Source organism: Macrobrachium nipponense, chromosome 35, assembly GCF_015104395.2.
Source record: "Macrobrachium nipponense isolate FS-2020 chromosome 35, ASM1510439v2, whole genome shotgun sequence".
In the NCBI taxonomy this organism is placed as follows: Eukaryota; Metazoa; Arthropoda; class Malacostraca; order Decapoda; family Palaemonidae; genus Macrobrachium; species Macrobrachium nipponense.
In genome coordinates, this window is record NC_061096.1 from 32,359,960 (window position 1) to 32,379,448 (window position 19,489).

At 35.4% G+C, this 19,489-nt stretch overlaps 1 protein-coding gene across 2 annotated transcripts; it reads left to right on the top strand.

The window, feature by feature from the left end:
* Window positions 1-1,685: 1,685 nt before the first annotated feature.
* LOC135208556 (WD repeat-containing protein WRAP73-like) lies at window positions 1,686-17,190 on the top strand. 2 transcript variants are annotated; one of them, XM_064240869.1, is made up of 9 exons: window positions 1,686-1,843; window positions 8,700-8,877; window positions 9,822-10,004; window positions 11,732-11,908; window positions 12,056-12,277; window positions 12,571-12,739; window positions 13,311-13,526; window positions 14,428-14,560; window positions 15,415-17,190. In XM_064240869.1, the coding sequence occupies exons 2-9, from the start codon at window positions 8,722-8,724 to the stop codon at window positions 15,632-15,634; spliced, it is 1,476 nt and encodes a 491-aa protein (XP_064096939.1). In that variant the 5' UTR covers window positions 1,686-1,843; window positions 8,700-8,721; the 3' UTR covers window positions 15,635-17,190. The 2 variants fall into 2 exon arrangements, with proteins under 2 accessions (XP_064096939.1, XP_064096941.1); XM_064240871.1 differs by lacking the exon at window positions 1,686-1,843 and adding an exon at window positions 1,981-1,998.
* Window positions 17,191-19,489: the final 2,299 nt, after the last annotated feature.

A 19,489-nucleotide genomic window follows, 5' to 3' on the forward strand; every position in this document is an offset into this window, starting at 1 on the left:
ATCATCCATCGAGAAAGAGGGAAGAAATGATGTCATAAGTTACGTAACGAATGCGTTCGAAACTTTTTCTCTGAGTAAGTTGGCCCGTCTTAAAAAAAAGGTCACCTTTACATTGTAAGTACCAAATTTATTCAACCTACGTAGTGCAGAATACACTCAAAATTTGTGTTGATACAATATGTATTCTGAATAAGCGTTATATTTATGAAATGCATAGATAAAAAGTTATTGCGAAAAAACAGTGTTACAGAGGCCCTGAATCTCATAGTAAGTGGGTGAAAAATATGAGGGAGGCTGTAGATGGTAAAATACAGTTAAGACATGAGTGGCGAAATTTCACAGGGACATCTCCATCATCCAGCGTTGGATGCGGCGATAATAATGAAATACCATGATTTTACTGGCAAGAATATTTCTAAGCTAAAACTATTTTGTACTGACCATTCCATGCAGAAATGGCATGTGAATAACATTATTACAGTACCTCCCATTTGTAAGGTCTTCATTAGGAATGTGTCAGTTAAAAGATGAAAACTGTAAAAAGCGAGATATTTGCAGCTGAAAATTAATTCTAATATTCCAGTAATCGGTTATAATGAATGCTTAAGCCAGATAAAAATTCATGAATTTGAAGCATTATCAGATTTTACTCATAAAATAAAGTATACCTTGTATGCAAATTTATGTTTGCCAGTTTACTGACTCTATTGCCACATACGGCCCATGAACCATAGGATAGAAACCTCTTGAATCTTGGGTTGATTTTTTTTTAAGGTATCATCATAGGTTCAACAAGAGTGCTACTGTAAAAGAATACCCAATCTTCAACCCACTGAAGCATTACTGAAAATCTATAATTTTATCTTTACATACCAGTTTATTGAAAACATATCACATTCCAGATATAAGGTACTACTTTAAAAAAATTGTAAACACTGATGTTGATATGAAAGGTCATATAATATTTTACTCAGCTTAAAAAACTATCTCAGAATGTCTGCAGACAGTTACTTTACATCCTGCGGTAATATAATTAGCAAAATCTTAAGGAACCAATTACACTCAACCTTTACACTGTCAAAGAACCCCACCAAAACGCGAGGAAACCTGCAGGTAACCACCAAACAATCAGTCAGCTAAAACAAAACATGAAAAGAGAAAACTGCAATTTTCATTGGCGAGGTACAACTTGAATATAAACAACCTTCGTTGAAGCGAAAAGAACCATAACCAGTATTCTTGAGGTACTGAATGAAATTTAAATGAATTTATTTTGAAGGCCAAGAATAAAAATTAAGCAAATTGCTACACATTAACCATAATACATCCAACAAGATATCTCCAACTCCCAGATTTAACACGTGCTGAACTCTTTATGTTCTAGTAATGAAACTTGTATGCTATTTAATACACGTCGTTTTCAAGAAGGAGACTAATAATAAAACCATGAAACAAATCACAAATGCGTACGAGTATTATTGTGCCGAGCTTTATGATTAAGTGCTTTTGTTTTTTATATATATATAGACTCATTTCAGACGTATAGCCCTGGTTTTGGAAGATTTACTCGAGCTTGGATTAAAACATTTGAAATTCGTCCAGCCGGTGATCTGCTTTGGCCAGATTTCTTACAATTAACTAATAAATAAATCGTCGACAAAATGCATAAGTGAGAAGCATTACAAAAAGTTACCGAGTTGACGTTATCGCTGTCTTGTGCACTGGGGACAGTGGAAATTGTGTGGTCTAATTTTATTCGAAAAAATAAGGAAATGGTTAATACAGCTCAGTTTTTCACTTATAGATACAAACATCTACAACTTTGGTTGTCACTTCACTCATGGTAAGTGATTTATTAATCACAAACTTAACGTGTATGAACTCTTACCTTATTAGGTTAGAACAGAAATGGCATTTCTTTGTGCTCGAGTGGGCCGACTGCTCGTTGCCGATCCCGAGATAGAATAGGGCCCCCCTTCGGACAATAGACTGCTTTTGGTAATTCGTCAGGTTATAATGGATGTGGAGTATACTGCATTCCCTGTGGGAGATGATGTTACATTAAAAAAGTCGAACTTGAGTGGCTGTAATGCGGCATTGTAACTACCTACCTACTACTAGCCTAGTACTAGCTAGTACCTAGCCTAGCTATGCCTACCATACCCTTCTGAACTTTGCCTACAGCACATTACTTAATCTGCTTTCAATAATGTAAATGAATAATGTTTGCTTTGGATACTGTGCAAAGTATGGGATCATTAATTAATTGGCCAAGTTAGGATGCAACTTCCAAGGTTAGGTTAGGTAAAGGAATGTCTGTCTGGTTAGGTTAGGCAATGCCTACTACCTATGTCCCTCGGAAAATGCATGGGGGAAACACCGCAGTTGATCCATCATCATCGCGTGGCTCAGCCTTATTCACTCGGTAGTTAATTGGTGAAACAAGAATACAATTACATCTTTAAGCATACCATTCGAAAGATTAGAGTTTCGTCAACATAATATGATATATGAAAGCGCAATACAAACTAAAATAAGCACGTAAGGTCTTCATAAAATAGGTTTTCAAGGCAGTTTTGAAATCCAATATGGCAGCAACCACGTGAGGTGTCGTTCGTAACCACAGCCAAGCCACCATCTTTCCTAGCCTTCCCAGCACTCATTTGAACAATGTTAGCTTATATATGTAATGTTTATTGATTTTACTCAAGATTGCAGTTGTAATCAGCACAACAAAACAACATTTTGCTGCCTATATTAGTGAAAGTAGGAAATTTTTTATTCCCGGGGTCATGGTTTGAACTGAAATTCATTTTTATCTTGTAATCGGTGGGTTTATCCTTACTGCCATCACAATTGGAACTTGACAGTGCTTATTTGATTGTAATTATACACATTTTGGTCTTAATTCACTCCAAATTGCACTTTAACCACGTTGCTGTTCCTGGTTCATAAGTACTCACTCCACAAACAGTTACGAGCAGCAGACGACAACACTGATTATGAGGTGCAAAGCTTTATTCCCTTAATTGTTTACTTTACTCATTATTTAGTTTAACTTTACTTTGTCACTTCAAAATGTTTAGGGTAGAATATCACAGCAGGCCAAGCAGGCCACCTACAATCAACACTAGCCACCCTCCGAAAAAGTACATTATAACGCGTCCTGACACCGGAGATGGGCATCAGTCGCGACTTCTTGTTGGTGAAAAACGGAGCTAAAGACCTCTACTCTCCTTTCGAAGTAAGTATTTTCTCCAAAGTTAGAAATTAAGGCCAAATTTTAAGATTTATTTAAACAGGAGGGTACTGAAAAGGGTGGCTTACGGCAGTGGAAATCTCACCAAAACGCTTTTTTAGAAAGTTTACTTACAACTAAAAATGTTTCGAAGATTGACGCTATCTTGATGTTTACGGAGTCGCTTGTGTCAACAAACTTCCCATTTCATGTGCTAAATCTGCACACCACTTGTACCCATAGACGCTGGGGCACTTTCATCACAACAATCGTAAACCCACCTCTTACCAGCACTTATTCGTACTTATTCAAGGGGACTACGGCATTCTTTGCGGCGTTTTGCGCTCTTCAATTGTTTATCAGTGTTGTCAATTGGTATGTGTTTACCCTCCAAACTAGGTATAAGGCTTACACAAAACCGGGGAAATAAGTGAAATTAGCGTATCTATTTGTAGTATATATACATATTAGAGCAATTTTATCATTACTGCATTACTATGACAACTAGAATTCATCGAAACAGTTTGTAAATGCATCGGCGTAGTGTGACTCTCCACTAGATTGGCAACGATGAGCCATTTTTCCTCACATGTCTGCTCATAAGTATACATCCGAAACATTGTGTAATTTTTTTGAGGGGTTAATTTTGGTTGCAAAAAGGGATAATGGACATGAATTAAATAAACATTTTGAAGTAGAGTTTTAAACTAAATATTGAGTAAAGTAAACAATTAAGGGAATAAAGCTTTGCATCTCATAATCAGTGTTGTCGTCTGCTGCTCGTAACTTTGTTTACGGAGTGAGTGCTTAGGAAACACGAACAGCAATGTGGTTCGAGTGCACTGTGGAGTGAATTTAAGACCAAAATGTGTATAATTACAATCAAATAAGCACTGTGGAGTTTCAGTTGTGATGGCAGTAAGGATAAAACCACTGATTACAAGGTAAGAATGAATTCAGTTCCAACCATAACAGGGTAATAACAAGTTTCATACTTTCACTAATATAGGCAACAAAATGTTGTTTTATTGTGCTGATTACAACTGCAATCTTGAGTAAGATCAATAAACGTTACATACATACGCTAACATTGTTCAGAAATGAGTGCTGTGGGAAGGCTGGGGAAAAGATGGGTGGCCGTCACTGATGAGAACGTCCATGCAAAACGTAGCCGCCATATTGGATTTCAAAACTGCCTTGAAAACATATTTTACGAAGAGCTCACATGCTTATTTTAATTCGTATGGGGCTTTCATATATCACAATATGTTGACGAAACTTCAGTCTTTTAAATGGTATGCTTAGAGTTGCAATTGTATTCATGTTTCACCAATTAAATATCGAGTGAATAAGACCCATCCACCGTGATGAGGGTTGGCCTGTCGTGATATTCTACCCTATTTAATTCGTCTATTATCCCTTTTTTGCAACCAAATTAACCCCCATAAATTACAGATATTTCTGAAGTACATATGAGCAGACGACTGCAAAGTGACTCATCGTTGCCAATCTAGTGGAGCTTCACACATACGCCGATGCATTTACAAACTGTGTCCATGAATCCTAGTTGTCATAGTAATGCAGTAATGATAAAATTGCTGTAATATGTATATATACTACTACAAATAGATATGCTAATTTCTCTTATTTCCCCAGTTTTGTGTAAGTCTTATACCCAGTTTGGAGGGTAAACACATACCAATTGGCAACACTGATAAACAATTGAAGAGTGCGAAGAACGCCAGAGGTACCGTTCACAAGCAAAACTGTTGATATTTGAGTCAGGAATGTAGTTACTTTTTCAGCAACGATATTTTCAAAATAATAATCATGAATATATATGTAAAAATATTTATGCAATTCATGACCTTATACTGCCGTTCAACAATTTATTTTAATAATTAATTATCTAGTGCACGCTTCTTCTTCTACCAAAAATTGTAGTTTCCTTAAAAAAGTAGTGGTTGGAAGTCGATGTTTACGATTGTTGTGATGAAAGTGCCCCAACGTCTATGGGTACAAGTGGTGTGCGGATTTAGCACAGGAAATGGGAAGTTTGTTGACACAAGCAACTCCACAAACATCAAGGTGGCATCAATCTTTGAAATATTTATAGTTGTAAGTAAAAATTTTGAAAACGTCATGGAGGTAGTGTGCACTCGTATGACCACACTTTTCGGTAATATATACTTCAGAAGCACTCCGCACTGGATATTAAAATAAATAATCACCTACATGGAAAGAGCATGTGAAAAGCAATATAAAAAGTATAGTCATTATATGAGAGATTGAACGGGGTGGAATTAAATGAGCTTGATAAGTTTTTACCTCAAATTTTTCCTAAATCGGGAGAGGTGTTTCTTCTACGGTAATGTTTACTTTTAATGAGCCCTCTAACTTACTTTCTTACGCAAACAAAAGCAGTTCCAGTTTCTCATTATTGGTTGAGAGGTGTGACATCGTTATGATGTCATGGGTTTCATAACCAATTACGAACGACTTTAGTCAAAAACTAAGTTTCACTAGCATTTCAGCGGAGTAATAAAGTTACCTGTCCAGTGTCCACTGGTATCCTTTTTTGACTGAATACTCGAATAATGAAGCAAAAACCGGCATTTTGTCTTCCTGTAGCTATGGCAGAGGCAGTGGCTGGCCATTCTGGCATTAATTTTGACAGAGACCTTCGATTTCCTACCGATTGTTTGCAGTGCAATGTGGGTTACGGTGAATTTTATCATTATTTGTCTAGTGGTGGTAAAGAAGTTGTGATTGAATATGCTCAAAGACATAATTTAATTCTAAAGCAAAAAAACTGAGAGTGTTGTGGAGCTATTTGTCGGATCGACTACAACAGGAACGCCTTTAGGTGTGATCCGCCACGGTAAGTAGCCTTACTGTAACCCCTGTGGCTAGCACGCGCAGCGCAACATTACCTCTTGCCAGTACATGCCGTGCTTGCCAAGAATCTTTAAATATGCGGATAAGGCGCGAAGCGCCGTTCCGCCACGGCCTTACTGACAGCACACATAAATCGATCGTCGCGGATATGTAGTCGCTCCCTACTTTGTTTGTTGTTGTTTTGGTATCGCCACCATATTGGTTTTGGTGTTCTTCCGCCGATTTCGGTTGGCGGTCGAGTGGGCCCGCGAATCTGTAGGTGCTCCCAATTATTATTGCTGCAAAGCACTCCTTTCTGGTACTTCCCCACCCAAAACCCCCGATTTCCAACTGGGGGCCCCCAAGCTTGTTGGGTGGAAAAGGGGGTTAAAATAAAATTTCCTCAAGAAAACAAGATGAGATTCACTGAAAAAATACCATTAAATGAAGGATTGGTAATTTTATTTTAGAAACTAGTGATGCGGCTTGCTTCTGAAGAATTACCCACTTTTCATTACCCTCTGTTTAATCTTAAAATATGGCCTTAATTTCTAACTTTGGAGAAAATACTTACTTTGAAAGGAGAGTAGAGGTCTCGAGCTGCACCTCTCACCACCAACAACTCTCCAATGTCAGGACGTGTTAAAGTACTTTTTTCGGAGGATAGAGGTCTCAAGCTGCACCTCTCACCACCAACAACTCTGGTGTCAGGACGTGTTAAAGTACTTTTTTCAGAGGGTGGCCACAAATGCGGTAGTCAGTGGTTCGGCTAGTCCAGTCGGTTGTTTACCCTAGGGGAAACAACTGAGTGGACTAGCTGATCCAGTCTTGCCCGCTTGTTGATCCATCTGCCGAAAGAGTACTTTTGCTTACTTCAAAAGGAGAGGAGAGGTCTCGAGGTGTTGCTCCCACCACCGATGACTCGTGACTGGTGCCCGTTTCTGGTGTTAGGACGTGTTAAAGTACTTTTTCAGAGGGTGGATCAACAAGCAGGCAAGACTGGATCAGCTAATCCACTCGGTTGTTTCTCCTACTAGGCCTGCAGTAGCCTTGACCCCCTACTCTTTATTTGCTCCTTTGCTTTCTCTCTTGTTAGTATGCAATGTTAGGAAGTGAATGTGTAGTTTGGAGACTACTGTTTATAATTAAAGACTGTTAGCCTAATATTCTACAGGTAGGTATACTTACAGGGTTTCAGGGGCAAAGCTCTTACACTGAATAAGTTACTGAGGTATGGTTAGGTTGGGAATATTTGGTTAGATTGATTTTGTGGTGACAGAAATTGAAGCCAAAGCCAATTCATGTGCTGAAACAGTCCAGAGTAAGTCTGAAAAGTGATGTCAAGTTTTCTGGATTGTAGGCCAACAGACCAGGTGTCATTTTGAGAAGAAATGGAACATAAATTGTTATCATTGCATTTCATTATAAATGATATAGAAATTATCAGTGCATTTCATTGTAAATGATTTAGAAATACCTAGGTCTGTGGCCTGACCCAACCTCATATAGCCCCTTCACTCCACTGTGATTTCAGCCATCAGTACATCTGGTTGTCGTCAACTCTCTCCTGTTTTCATTGCCAGGTTTTCCTTGTGTACGCCACTTGTGTGAGATTTGTTTGTGTACCTTTTTTGTGCTTGTGCAAAATTTGAGGTTTTTATTTTTTCTCTGCAAGTGAATCCTTGGTTTGTTAGTCAATAAACATACCTAACCTCACCTTAAAACATCTAAAATAACTGGTATTTCACCATTAGCCTGTAGCTTACTGCCTTACTCTAAAAAAATCTTAAAACTTTTTTCATGGTAATAACCTAGTAGCTTAGTTTAGGTCTAACTGATAATAGCAAATGCTAGAATTCATGGTACAGTATTATTTTATATGCTGCCCATAAGTATGATGTCATTTTTGTATTTTTTGGTGGTTTGCAGATGGGATGGACAAGGTTAGCTTGTAGCCTAAGGTATCTGATGATGTACTAATCATATTTAAAAATGATGAGTAAAAATTGCTGTTGGACATAAATGTTAGATTTCTTTATCAGTTCATTTCACTACAATTTGGGTTAGAACAAGTCAGAAAATGCCATAATCTATCAAGATTTATAGATATCATCGTAAGCCATGGATCTATTGAGTATCTCTTCTTGCAGTGCATGCAAAGCAGTGTAATTTTTGCATTATTTAATGGGATGTATGAATAACAGATTTTTTTTTAATCAACACCAACTACATACAGAGATTGACCAAGAATTTTGCCTAGGACTTTTGGCAATCAGTAGGAATGCTCTGATGAATGACCATACTTGCTGTAGGCCTCTGATAATTTATTTTAATTATCATGATTTGTTCATGTTCCATCATGTCTGAGTAATGCAGTACATTAAGTATATCATTTATTTTAATTTAGCAAGATCATACTGTGGAAGAAAGAATTTAATTGCTATTTATATAAAAGTGAGTTACTTGGTAATTTTAAATGGGACTTATCAAAGGGTGAAGTAGGCAATTTACTCCTAACTTTTGCATATGTCCTACATTTTGTTAATTCAGTGTGCAGGAATTGATTTTGTAATTTGTCTTTCAGGTTGCATAGCGAAAGGTAAAATATGAACTTCACGGAAGTAATGAGAGGAAGTGGGGGCCAGGTATCATGGTCACCTGATGGTCGGTTTTGTGCTGTGCCTGTGACTGCAAGATTGGAAATTCGAGAATCATCAACCCTACAAGTAGTAATTACCTTCAGCTGCATTGATGTAGTTCAGGTAAGAATAGTAGTAATTGATCAAGGCAAACACAACTGATATTTCAGTATATAAAGATGCACATTTAGTGTTTACAGGCAAATGCAATGCAAGACTTACTGTATGGTTTTAAATTGAAGTTTTTCTGCAAGCCAATTCTTTAACACTTCCTTATTGTACATCTTATTCTAATTTTCACCTTTGCTAATTGGTAATGAAGATCAGTTAATTTTTAAAATCTAGTGGACTACCCTGGAAATATAATGTGTACATACAACACAAACAGATAACAACTGAGGTTACATATACAGATTGTACTTTAATAACCCAGTTGGGATGAGACCTCCCTCCATAAAAAAGTATGTTGCCTGATTGACCTTATTGTCACTTGCAGCCTTGGTTCATTAGCAGACACATATTCTGACTGCCCTTTAGCTTTCTTCCTTACATATTCTTCAGCTACAAAGTTGGTATAGTGCTCATTGTCGTAAAAATGCATCTTGAAAAACACTGGGTAGAGAGGTAGTATCCAAGAATGAACTGCTGTGGCATGTACTTGAGTGGTAGTAAAGGATCTTTTATGAAAAATGGTTTATATGTTAAGAAACAAAGTTATGGTAATCCTACTTCAATGGATAATGTGAAAGGTATCTTTTAGCAGGATGTCCCTAATATAAAATAATTGTCCTAAAAAAATCATGTTAACCTCTCCTAATTGTCTCTACTTAAGGATCCTGTATTGTAAGATAAACATTTCTCAAGCTGCATTCAGTAACACCAAGTTTACCATTTTTATATACATACCTGGAAAATGTAATGCATAGATAATATATCCAGCATATAAAATTTGGTTATGCAAGATGTAAATAGTAATGAAAGAAGATAGTTTATGTTGTTATTTACATAATGATTAGTTTATTCAAGACCAATTCTTATACTGCTGTATTTTTGCTTTTTATTTATAGAATATTGAATGGTCACCAGATTCATGCTATATTCTGACCTGCAATTACAAACGTGGTTTATCAGAAGTTTGGTCGATAGAAGATCCTGACTGGCGTTGCAAAATAGACGAGGGAATAGCAGGCCTTGTGAAAGCTTATTGGGCTCCAGACAGCCGACACATTCTCACAATTGCAGAATTCCATGTGAGTTAATTTTGTTTTATTGTGAAGCTTGTGAAAGATTATCAAGTTGAATATGAACAGTATTTTTTAAACGTGCCCTCCCCTGGTTTGCTCATGCAGTAATATGTAGCTATACTACTTCCAAAATGCCAATTGTTGGAACTTAGTAAAGATTAACTCTTTTGAATAGGATAAACTATTCCCTCGCTCACTCTAACCAAGCTTTTATGTGCTTTTATTGCTGTAATATTAATGGGAGATGCGTTTTGTTTTGTAATTAGGTAATGAATGGTTTTACTTTTACTTTTTCTTTAATTATTATTATTCATTATATGGAAAAGTCTTTACATGTTACAGTGTAAGTAAAGAGAAAACTGGAGGGAAAAGTTACTACTGAGTAAGAATAGAGCTAACTCAATAAATATACGTACACATTTTTAAAAATCAAACTAAAGCAATTGTGCATGGCGCTTTCAAGTAGTCATATAGCCTTTTTTAAACCATTGAGCATTGGCACTAGTAATGCCACCAGGAATACTTTTCTACAATGAAAGGAATGAAGGACTATTCGAACTTGGTGGACCATGTAGAAACACTGGTCTGAATTAAAATTACCATTATTAGGAAGAAGGAAAACCCACTTTCAGTAATTCCGTTTAAAAATTCAAGATCTGAGAGGCTGTGGTCATCATGATGAGAAGGTTTACAAATAATACTACCTGGTTTTTTTGGTAGCAGCACATGGTTCTGTGTATAACTGATTTGGAAAAGAAAGCCTTGACCCAGTAAAAAGGCCCAAAAATAATAATTGAGAAAGGGGATAGATGAAGATTGATTGATTTGTGGCTGTTAAAACTGACATCTCAAGGATAGCTGAAGACTTAGACCAGATTAGAATTCTGACAGAATTTCATGTTTAACCCTGTAAAGGGAGAATTGACTTGAAACTTCTTACATTAAGTATTGACAAATATTAAGACTCAGCAAGTACAGGGTTACCTATACAAAGAAGTACTGTAAAAAGGTTAGAAAGGCAGTTTTGTTGCCTCTGGAGGTATCAGGGTTTTCTATATTTCAAGATGTCCCAATTTTCATTTTATCTTCAATACATGAATATGGCCTGAAGCAATGCTTTTGTTTGATGGGAAAAGAATCCAGTGATAATTGTATTTCCTAGCAAATGTGTCCTTTCTTTTACCAAGGTGGGGTCAGATTACTGAGGTTTTTCTACGAGGATATTGTATTGATAATTTAATACTTTTCTGTTTTATAGGAAGACTAGTTATTGGCACTTTTGTTTGATACTCCTTTTTGATATGATGATTTGTAAGTGCCATGTTTTTATTTGGTTGACCATCTCATTTTTCATCCTTTTAGCCTTTACCATGATATCAACACATAGCAGTCTTATGCTCCGAGGTCAGCAGTATGCAAATGAACTAGCCATGTATAAATTTGGTCTCCCTTTAGCTGTTACTTTGTTGCTGTACCAGGTGCACCTGTGCTGCAGATATCTTCACTGTTTTATAATGACAAATAGTATGTTTAATAATGAATGCACCTTTATAAACACGGATGAAAGACCTGACCATGAACATTATTATTATTGTATGATCAGATTTGGTATATTTTACTTTATCTTTAAAATAACCTTTTTCTGTTTCATTTGGTTTTTATCTTCATATGTTTTATGATAATAACATGCTTCTGTATGATAGCTACTAATACACTGCTTGTAAATATTTCAGATACGAGTCACTGTGTGGTCCTTAATCAGCAAGTCTGTGTCATATATAAAACATCCAAAGAATATAGCAACATGTCTGCAATTTAGTCCTGATCATGATTACCTTGCTGTTGCTGAAAGGAGAGAATGTAAGGACTGTGTATCAGTTGTGGCAACAAAGTCATGGCAGCTAGTTAAGGTAAAATAGTCTTAAAATCTTTAATTCATGTAGGTTTTACTTTGAGGATCTTGACAGCAAATCTGCTCTCAACAGACTAGATTAAAATTTTTCTTAGCTTTGTTCATTATTTTTAAAAACTGCATTCTTTGCTTTTATTTTTTGCAGCATTTTGAAGTAGCAACGCGAGATCTTGCAGGCATGTTATGGGCAAAGGATGGATCAGTCTTAATAATTTGGGAATCCCCACTTGAGTACAAAGTTCTAATTTATACTTTGACTGGACATTGCTTATCTGTATACTCAGCATACCAGTGGGCACTTGGAGTAAAAGGAATGTCTTGGTCTCCTTCTGGTCAATTTCTGGCAATTGGTAGTTATGATCAAAAGGTAAGTTCAGATGTGGATTTTATATTGAGTTCTTATTCAAGTAATGCCACAATTTTAGTAAAAACAAGGTCACTTACCCTCTTTGCTAGCAATGAATAGGTGCTTTTCTACTCTATCCTTTTTATATTAGACCTATTATTATTTATGTATAGCACTTTGTTAAAAGATACTAAGAAGTTATATAATATGCCTAGACCATTCACTTCATTATGATTTCAATAGTCAAAATATTTTCAAATGTATTATGCATATGGGTTTAATAACATGTGAGACTAAAATAACCTAACTTACAGGTGCGGTTGATGAACCACATAACTTGGCGAGTAATAACAGAGTTTCATCACAGCTCAAGCATAGATTCTGAATCTTGTAACATTTACAAGGAGGTAGAAAAACCTTTAACAGGGTATCCAGCAACATTAGCTTCTGTTCAAGGTCTTCCATTAGTTCTAGAAACATCGTGTAAGTATGTACCATGGATTCAGAGATTTTAACAAAAATAGAATATGCTGTAATGTGAAACTAGTAATTATATGATTTAAACATCATTTTAGAACTGTTTTTTCCCCATTAAAATGACAACAATTTGTTTAAATTTTTTTGTTTAAATTTTAATCTACTGTATGTTGTGATGAGTAGATCTTCCTGATTCAAGTAACAACTGTCTGTGGGGTACCATTACAGCAATTACAGATGGCCAAGTGTTAGAAGCAGAGGTTTCTAACACTTAACATCTAATAATCTTAAGTGTGATAGAGATTATTTTTAAAAATACTGTTAATTAAATTTTTGTTAGTTGTACTACTGTGAATTTGTGTGGCGTGTGAAGGTTTGCTACACAGGTTGTTCATCTTTGATTTTGTAGTGAATGTACATGGCAATAATTGCTTTCTTGTTATTGTGCCGAAATCTCAGTTTTTTTTTTTTTTCTAAGAAATTTTACATGCCTTCTCAAATCTGTATTTAACAGAATATGAGCAGCTATACTTGAAGCAGCCACTAACATTCACTGATGCTTTCACCTTTTTCCTAGATGAAGAAGAAGAAACTAGACCGGTGACCTTAGCATCGATTGTAGTAGAGCCCAGCAAACAGACACAGCCTCGTCTTGGTATTGGTATGCTTTTATTCAGCAATGACAATCGTTACCTTGCTTCCCGCAATGATAACATGCCAGCAACGATTTGGATATGGAGCTTACCAAAGCTCATGTTGAAGGCTGTTCTTGTGCATGTAAATCCAGTTAAAGGTTAGTAAATCTTTTTACAGTTTGTTACATTTTTGGTATATGCTTTGATTTCTATACGGACAGTACAGTACCTGGCATGCCTGGTAAGAGGACTTGTTTTTGTTTCGGGCCAGTCGGTTATATGAGATGTAACAGAATGCTAACATTATATATTTGAAGGTACTAATTTCATAATTGTTTTTCCCAAAGGGAACACCATAAGTTTTCAAAATTGAATGTCACTGTTAAAACATAAAATTACGGAAAGAAATAATGTTTACATGCAACAGGCAACAGCAAGTATTACAAGCGATGAAGTTGTTAGTATTTGTAGTATAATTGTAAATTTTTTTTAGAGAACACATGTAACGCTCACCTAAAAGATTAGTTCATTTATGCTGTGATAACTAGAGCAAGGCTGAGTTAAATTAGTTGCACTGCTGTGTGGAATAGACCAAAGGGACCAGATACAAAGTAAAAGGCTGAGAGCAGTGTAGATGGAAATGTAGCAACACTGCAAAGAACCTTTTATACCAACTACTGTGTGCTGCGCAAGGCACAACCAACAATGTACAACCCCTCTTCAGGACATTATGTAGTGTAAAATAGAATGGCTTGCTATGTAAAATAAGACACTGAACAGCACTTACCTCATAGTCAAGAAATTGCCCATACAGTATTCCATTTTTATTTTCCAATTCTTACTTGTTTACATCACATTACTTTCATGGATGAAAGTTTCTGCTAAAATGCACAAACCTGTTTATGAGGTAAATTTGTATATAGTCAGACTTGGTAAAATGATTTGTGTACTGTAGGTGTAATTAGAGCATTTTGCACATACGAATTGCTTTATGGGCTTTAGTGTTGCTCACCTCTTTCAACATTAGCTGCCATGTCTCAAAGTATTAATTTCCTTCAGATTTTGCATGGGATCCGCAGCAACCCAGGTTAGCAATATGCACAGGAACTAGCCATGTATATTTTTGGTCACCTTTTGGCTGTCTTACTGTGGCTGTACCAGGGGCACCTACACTGCAGATCTCATCACTCAGGTATGTGTTGCTTTTTCACATGATAGATGCTTTGGTGTATCTAAAGCTGCAGGAATGATTATTGACATACATATTCAAAGTAATTTTATGATTAGAACAGAGTTGAGGGTAATGTTACACTAGTAACCTGTTTTATAAAAATAATTTTAATATAATGTCCTGATGCCATTCTGATAAACCATTTAAATTACTCATTTCTTAAAATGGCAGGTTTTGACAAAACTTCGTTGCAGAACAGTATTGGTAAAGTTCACCTTTATACTGAAGCACTCTGGTCACTTACAATACAAGGGATCACAAAGTTCAGTGCAGCCAGTTTTATAGTTGGTATTGAACGAGTAATTTTACATTGGAAGAAAAGAAGACAGTTCTGTTGTTTTTAGTGTTTATTATAATGCCAGTAATTTACTGTCTGTAGATTTGACAAACCTCTTGCCATTAGAAATATAAATACTGAAATAATAAAATGTTACTTAATACATGTTTTCCAAGACTTTGTGATCCATAAAGAAATTGAGTGAATATAATGCAGTCTTTGCCTACTTGGTAAAATATATTAAAACAATTTTTGAAGAAGCTAATTAGTATTTTCAATTAGTATACTGATCTTTAGTGTACATGCAGTTAATCACTTCTCAATGCCACACTTGGGAGCAGAAATAAAGTTAGGCAATCAGTGTTCCCATTATACAGCACTGCTAGTGCAATGTTAGCTTTGAATGATTGTTTTTCGTAGTTTTTTTTTTTATGGATTGCCAACAAACAAACAGTAATGCTAATGCGATGATTAGTATATTTGACCGCTAAATCATGCTGTATAAATGATAAAAGTTGTCTTAATTACTAATCAACAGGTGGAATCCAGCTGGTTCACGTGTTGCTCTCATGGGCCGCGATCAGTTTTCAGTGTGTTTTTTGGATGGTTACCTGCCGAAAGAAGAGACATTGGATTCCTCTCAGTTAGAAATACCATTTATTTCTCCTATCAAAAAATTGCCGCCTGGGACTCAGTTAGAAGAAATACCAACTACTGCTCAACTAGAGGAAAGGTTAGCAGCTTCTCGGATAACGTGAGAGGCATACCATGGGAGTATTGCGCTTTGTATTTAACCTTTCATAACAGGTAATTTATTATTATTGTTTTAAAACAGCTTAATGAGGCAACCAAATCACTTATTTGAGAGGTGAATATAGGACCAAGGTAAAGTTACAGAAGTTGGAAGCAAAATAAAAGATACCAAATAAAATAGATGAAGAGTAAATGGTAGAAAGGAATGTAGGTGAGGTTGCAGAGATGCTGCAAAGTCCTTTAATACAATCTACAGTGTGTTTGCAAGGCAAACTAAATATCTTTATGCAGTTACTGGAGAGATTTGGACTTAAAATTTTATCATTTGTTGTAATGAACATTTGATTCTTACAAAATGTAAAGAAAAAAAAGGATATGCTTGTTTTATTGGTGTGAAAAATCTCTTGATGACATGTTAAAATTACATGAAATTTCATCTTCCTATGGAGAAAGCTTTTCTTAATTACAGAACTTTACTAGAATGTGATAAGAACTTAGTCATAATAGAAAGTATATATTATAACAAATAATGAACATGTACAGTATATCATTATCATAGGTGACCTGCAATGTTAAATATTGTTTATGATTTTTCTCAGTATTAATAGCAAAACTGCATTGCATTACATTATAAATAACTGCATATCATTTTATCTGTACAATACTTATCAGAAAGAAGAATAGCAAAGACTAAATGTTGTTCATCTTACTTCATGGTTTATTGTAACATTTTAAGCAACGTAAAAATACATATCAAAGTGTGAAACTTTTAACAATCATAAATAATTTCAGTAGGCTAGACAGTCAACGGTGGTTAGCTAGAGAAATAAGAGTATGTACATTATAATGCTATATACTATACATCACTGAAGCATATTTGCAGGGTGGATGTTTTGCATTAGAGATGTTAATTTTTTATACCAAGAGTTAGGCATGTGAAGTATGATGTTTGCTTAATCATTATTGGATTTCTGTTGTCCTGGTACCAATCTGCACTGACCTGTGTTTTATGTCTTTTCTTTTGTTGGGACCAAGTCTGATTCTCCATCTAGCAGGATTTGAAAATTAGGCATCAGGTGAATTCTAGGTGAACTGGATTGGGATTAGCAATGCATATTCATTTGCATGTTTTATCAGGATAATGTACTATGGTGATCTCTTCCCACCATTTTACATTAACGTCAACAGTAGTAAGTCACTGTTCTCACCAACCCTATTATTATTTTTCCACAATTCATGCAACATTGCTTCTTTCAGTGTTAATCTGATCGATCTCATCATTGTCATATCTTTTATTATTTGTTGGGAGGAGGGGCTGCTTTAATTGAAGGCATTTATTTGTGCTTAGCACTCAAAATACTCCTTTAATGGCATAATCTAGCAGTACACAGTGTAGATCTAGTATGATGGCATTTCAAAGTGTATGAAGCAACATTGTTTTTAAAATTGCAGTTCTGTATATGGTAGGTCAAAGCATAATGTAGTACAATAAATGTACAATTATCTGTCCTTTAAACAAGTTTTTTATGTGAGGGTATTTTTGTAATAAATTACATTTTATTGCTGTGTTTATTTTACACCCATGAAAGTAAACTTTTTTTATTTAATACAAGTTGCAAATTTTTACTTATAGAAGTTTGTATTCAGTCTTTATGTTTCCTATTACAGTATTCATAGTTAAAATTGCACTTTCATTAGAATGCAATTACACCATGCAAATAATACTTTTACTGTTCCTTATATGTTAGGACCCTTACAATGTACAACCCTCTTGTTTTACTCATGCAGTGTTCACTTGTGACTTATAGTTTTTTAACAAATTTTTCTTGAGAAAAAAGCCTAGAAAATACTATGATAGCTTCAAAATCAATTTAATACTGTATTAGGAAAAGGCAACACTGCTTATACAATACAGACCCCACTTAAAATGTATCATTCAATTCTGGCCGCCATCCCAGAGGAAGGACAAAGCGGGATTAGAGGCAGTACAGTAAGCACCCAAACTAATACCGACTGGATCAATATGCCAGCTGAGATGGCTCAGCTAAGAGGTCATTTAATATGTAAAGGTTTTATTTACCTGAATTAGTAACCAAACTAGATCCAACAGATAGAAACAAATGAAAAAGTTCAATAGCAGCCACTGTAAAAACTTCCTCCTAGACAAGATAGCTACATTTTGATAGACTATTAGCTAAGAACTGCCAAGATGTATTTGTCAGGTATTGCAAACAAGAGACTGAGATGGGTCATGAAGAAAGAGTGCAAGAGGGTATATGAAAAGCTTTTAGGAAAGCAACAGTGTACAATGAGGCCTTAGCATTGTTGTGGGTATGGCTGAACTGTTAAATGGATTTTTATTATAGACACAAGAAATTCCTGACATCTAAATATGATATTAAGAGATAAAAAATTAAGGAAAATAAATAACAGAAGAATTGGTAAAATTAATGATATAAATAACAGAAGAATTGGTAAAATTAATGATAAGATTACAAGTACCTCAGTTCAGCTGGATCTCACCCTAGGGTGATCAAACAAGTGAAAGAAAAAACTGATCCTTACCTCTGTGACATTTACAAAGAATCCATGGAGTAAAGAAAACTAATGGAAGGCTAGAAACTCTAAGAATATTGGAATCATATTCAAAAAGGATTCCAAGGATGTGCCAAGTAAATGCAGGCCTTAACATTTTGATTTTAGTTCCTGGTATGAAACTAGACACTATCACAGGCGACATATTGAGACGTTTCGAATTTAACAACTTTTCAGATGCCTACCATGCAATATATCATATATATGGTAAAAGTACGTACTCTTAAATGGATTTCCAAAAGGCATTTGTCAAGGTGCTATATAAAAGGTAAAGGGTAAAAAAGAAGAGTTGAGGTGTGTCAAATACGCTAGGAGATTGAGTATACGTCTGGGACATCCTATCATTGGCAAAATTTCATCAAGAGCGTGCCTCAAGGTTCTGTACTTGGTCCTTTGCTCTTTATTAGCTCCATAATGACCTAAACTTAAATTGACTATGAAATTAAATCTGCTGGCGACAATGACTGCATCAGTGACGAAAATGATAAAACAATAAAAACTGTTGCAAGATCACACGAAGAAAATAGAAGAATGGTAGGAAAAAATGGCAGATGCTATGCATCTTGGATAAATGTAAAACCATCTGAATATATTCATAAAACAACGAAAGCTATGTATGACCTATTCAGAATGGAGATCGCAAGTTATTATCAAGAGAAAGACTTAAAATCTTCTCAGCAATATAATGAAATTGAGGAGACCCAGGAGCATTCAAATTATTACATTCAGAGATTGGATATCACAAGAGGCTAAATGATTAAATACATTCTCTATGGAGAAGTTTCAGTTAAAAGGTCAGTTAATAAGAATATTTAAGATACAATGGTATTATGAATAACATAAACTAGAATCAACAGATATAAACTGGAAATAAAAAATTAGCATCTGCACTTACGGGAACTTCCCCACATACTAGTTTCAATTGAGAATATTATCTATAAGGCAGTCCCCGGGTTATGACGGTCTCGGCTTATGACGTTCAGAGGTTACGATGCTTTTCAATTATATTCATCAGAAATTATTTCCAGGGTTACGACGCATGTTCCAGGGTTACAACGCATGTTCCAGAGTTACGACGCCTACAAACGCTGATCTGGCAGATGAAATAAGACACCAAAAATGCAAAATAATCAATATTTAAAGTTTTTTTTTTATGAAAAATGCAATAAGAATGCAGTTTGCATAGTTTTGAATGCACCTAAAGCATTAAAAGTAAGGTTTTCCTAGGATTTTTGACAATGTTCCAGCTTACGACGATTTTCGCC

What these genes read in the sequence shown, in the direction of transcription:
- LOC135208556 (XM_064240869.1), top strand. Translation starts at nt 8,722, where the DNA reads ATGAACTTCACGGAAGTAATGAGAGGAAGTGGGGGCCAGGTATCATGG. An exon ending in TCACAATTGCAGAATTCCAT is followed by an intron (nt 10,005 to 11,731) that starts GTGAGTTAATTT and finishes TAAATATTTCAG; the next exon opens with ATACGAGTCACTGTGTGGTC. An exon ending in TTGGTAGTTATGATCAAAAG is followed by an intron (nt 12,278 to 12,570) that starts GTAAGTTCAGAT and finishes CCTAACTTACAG; the next exon opens with GTGCGGTTGATGAACCACAT.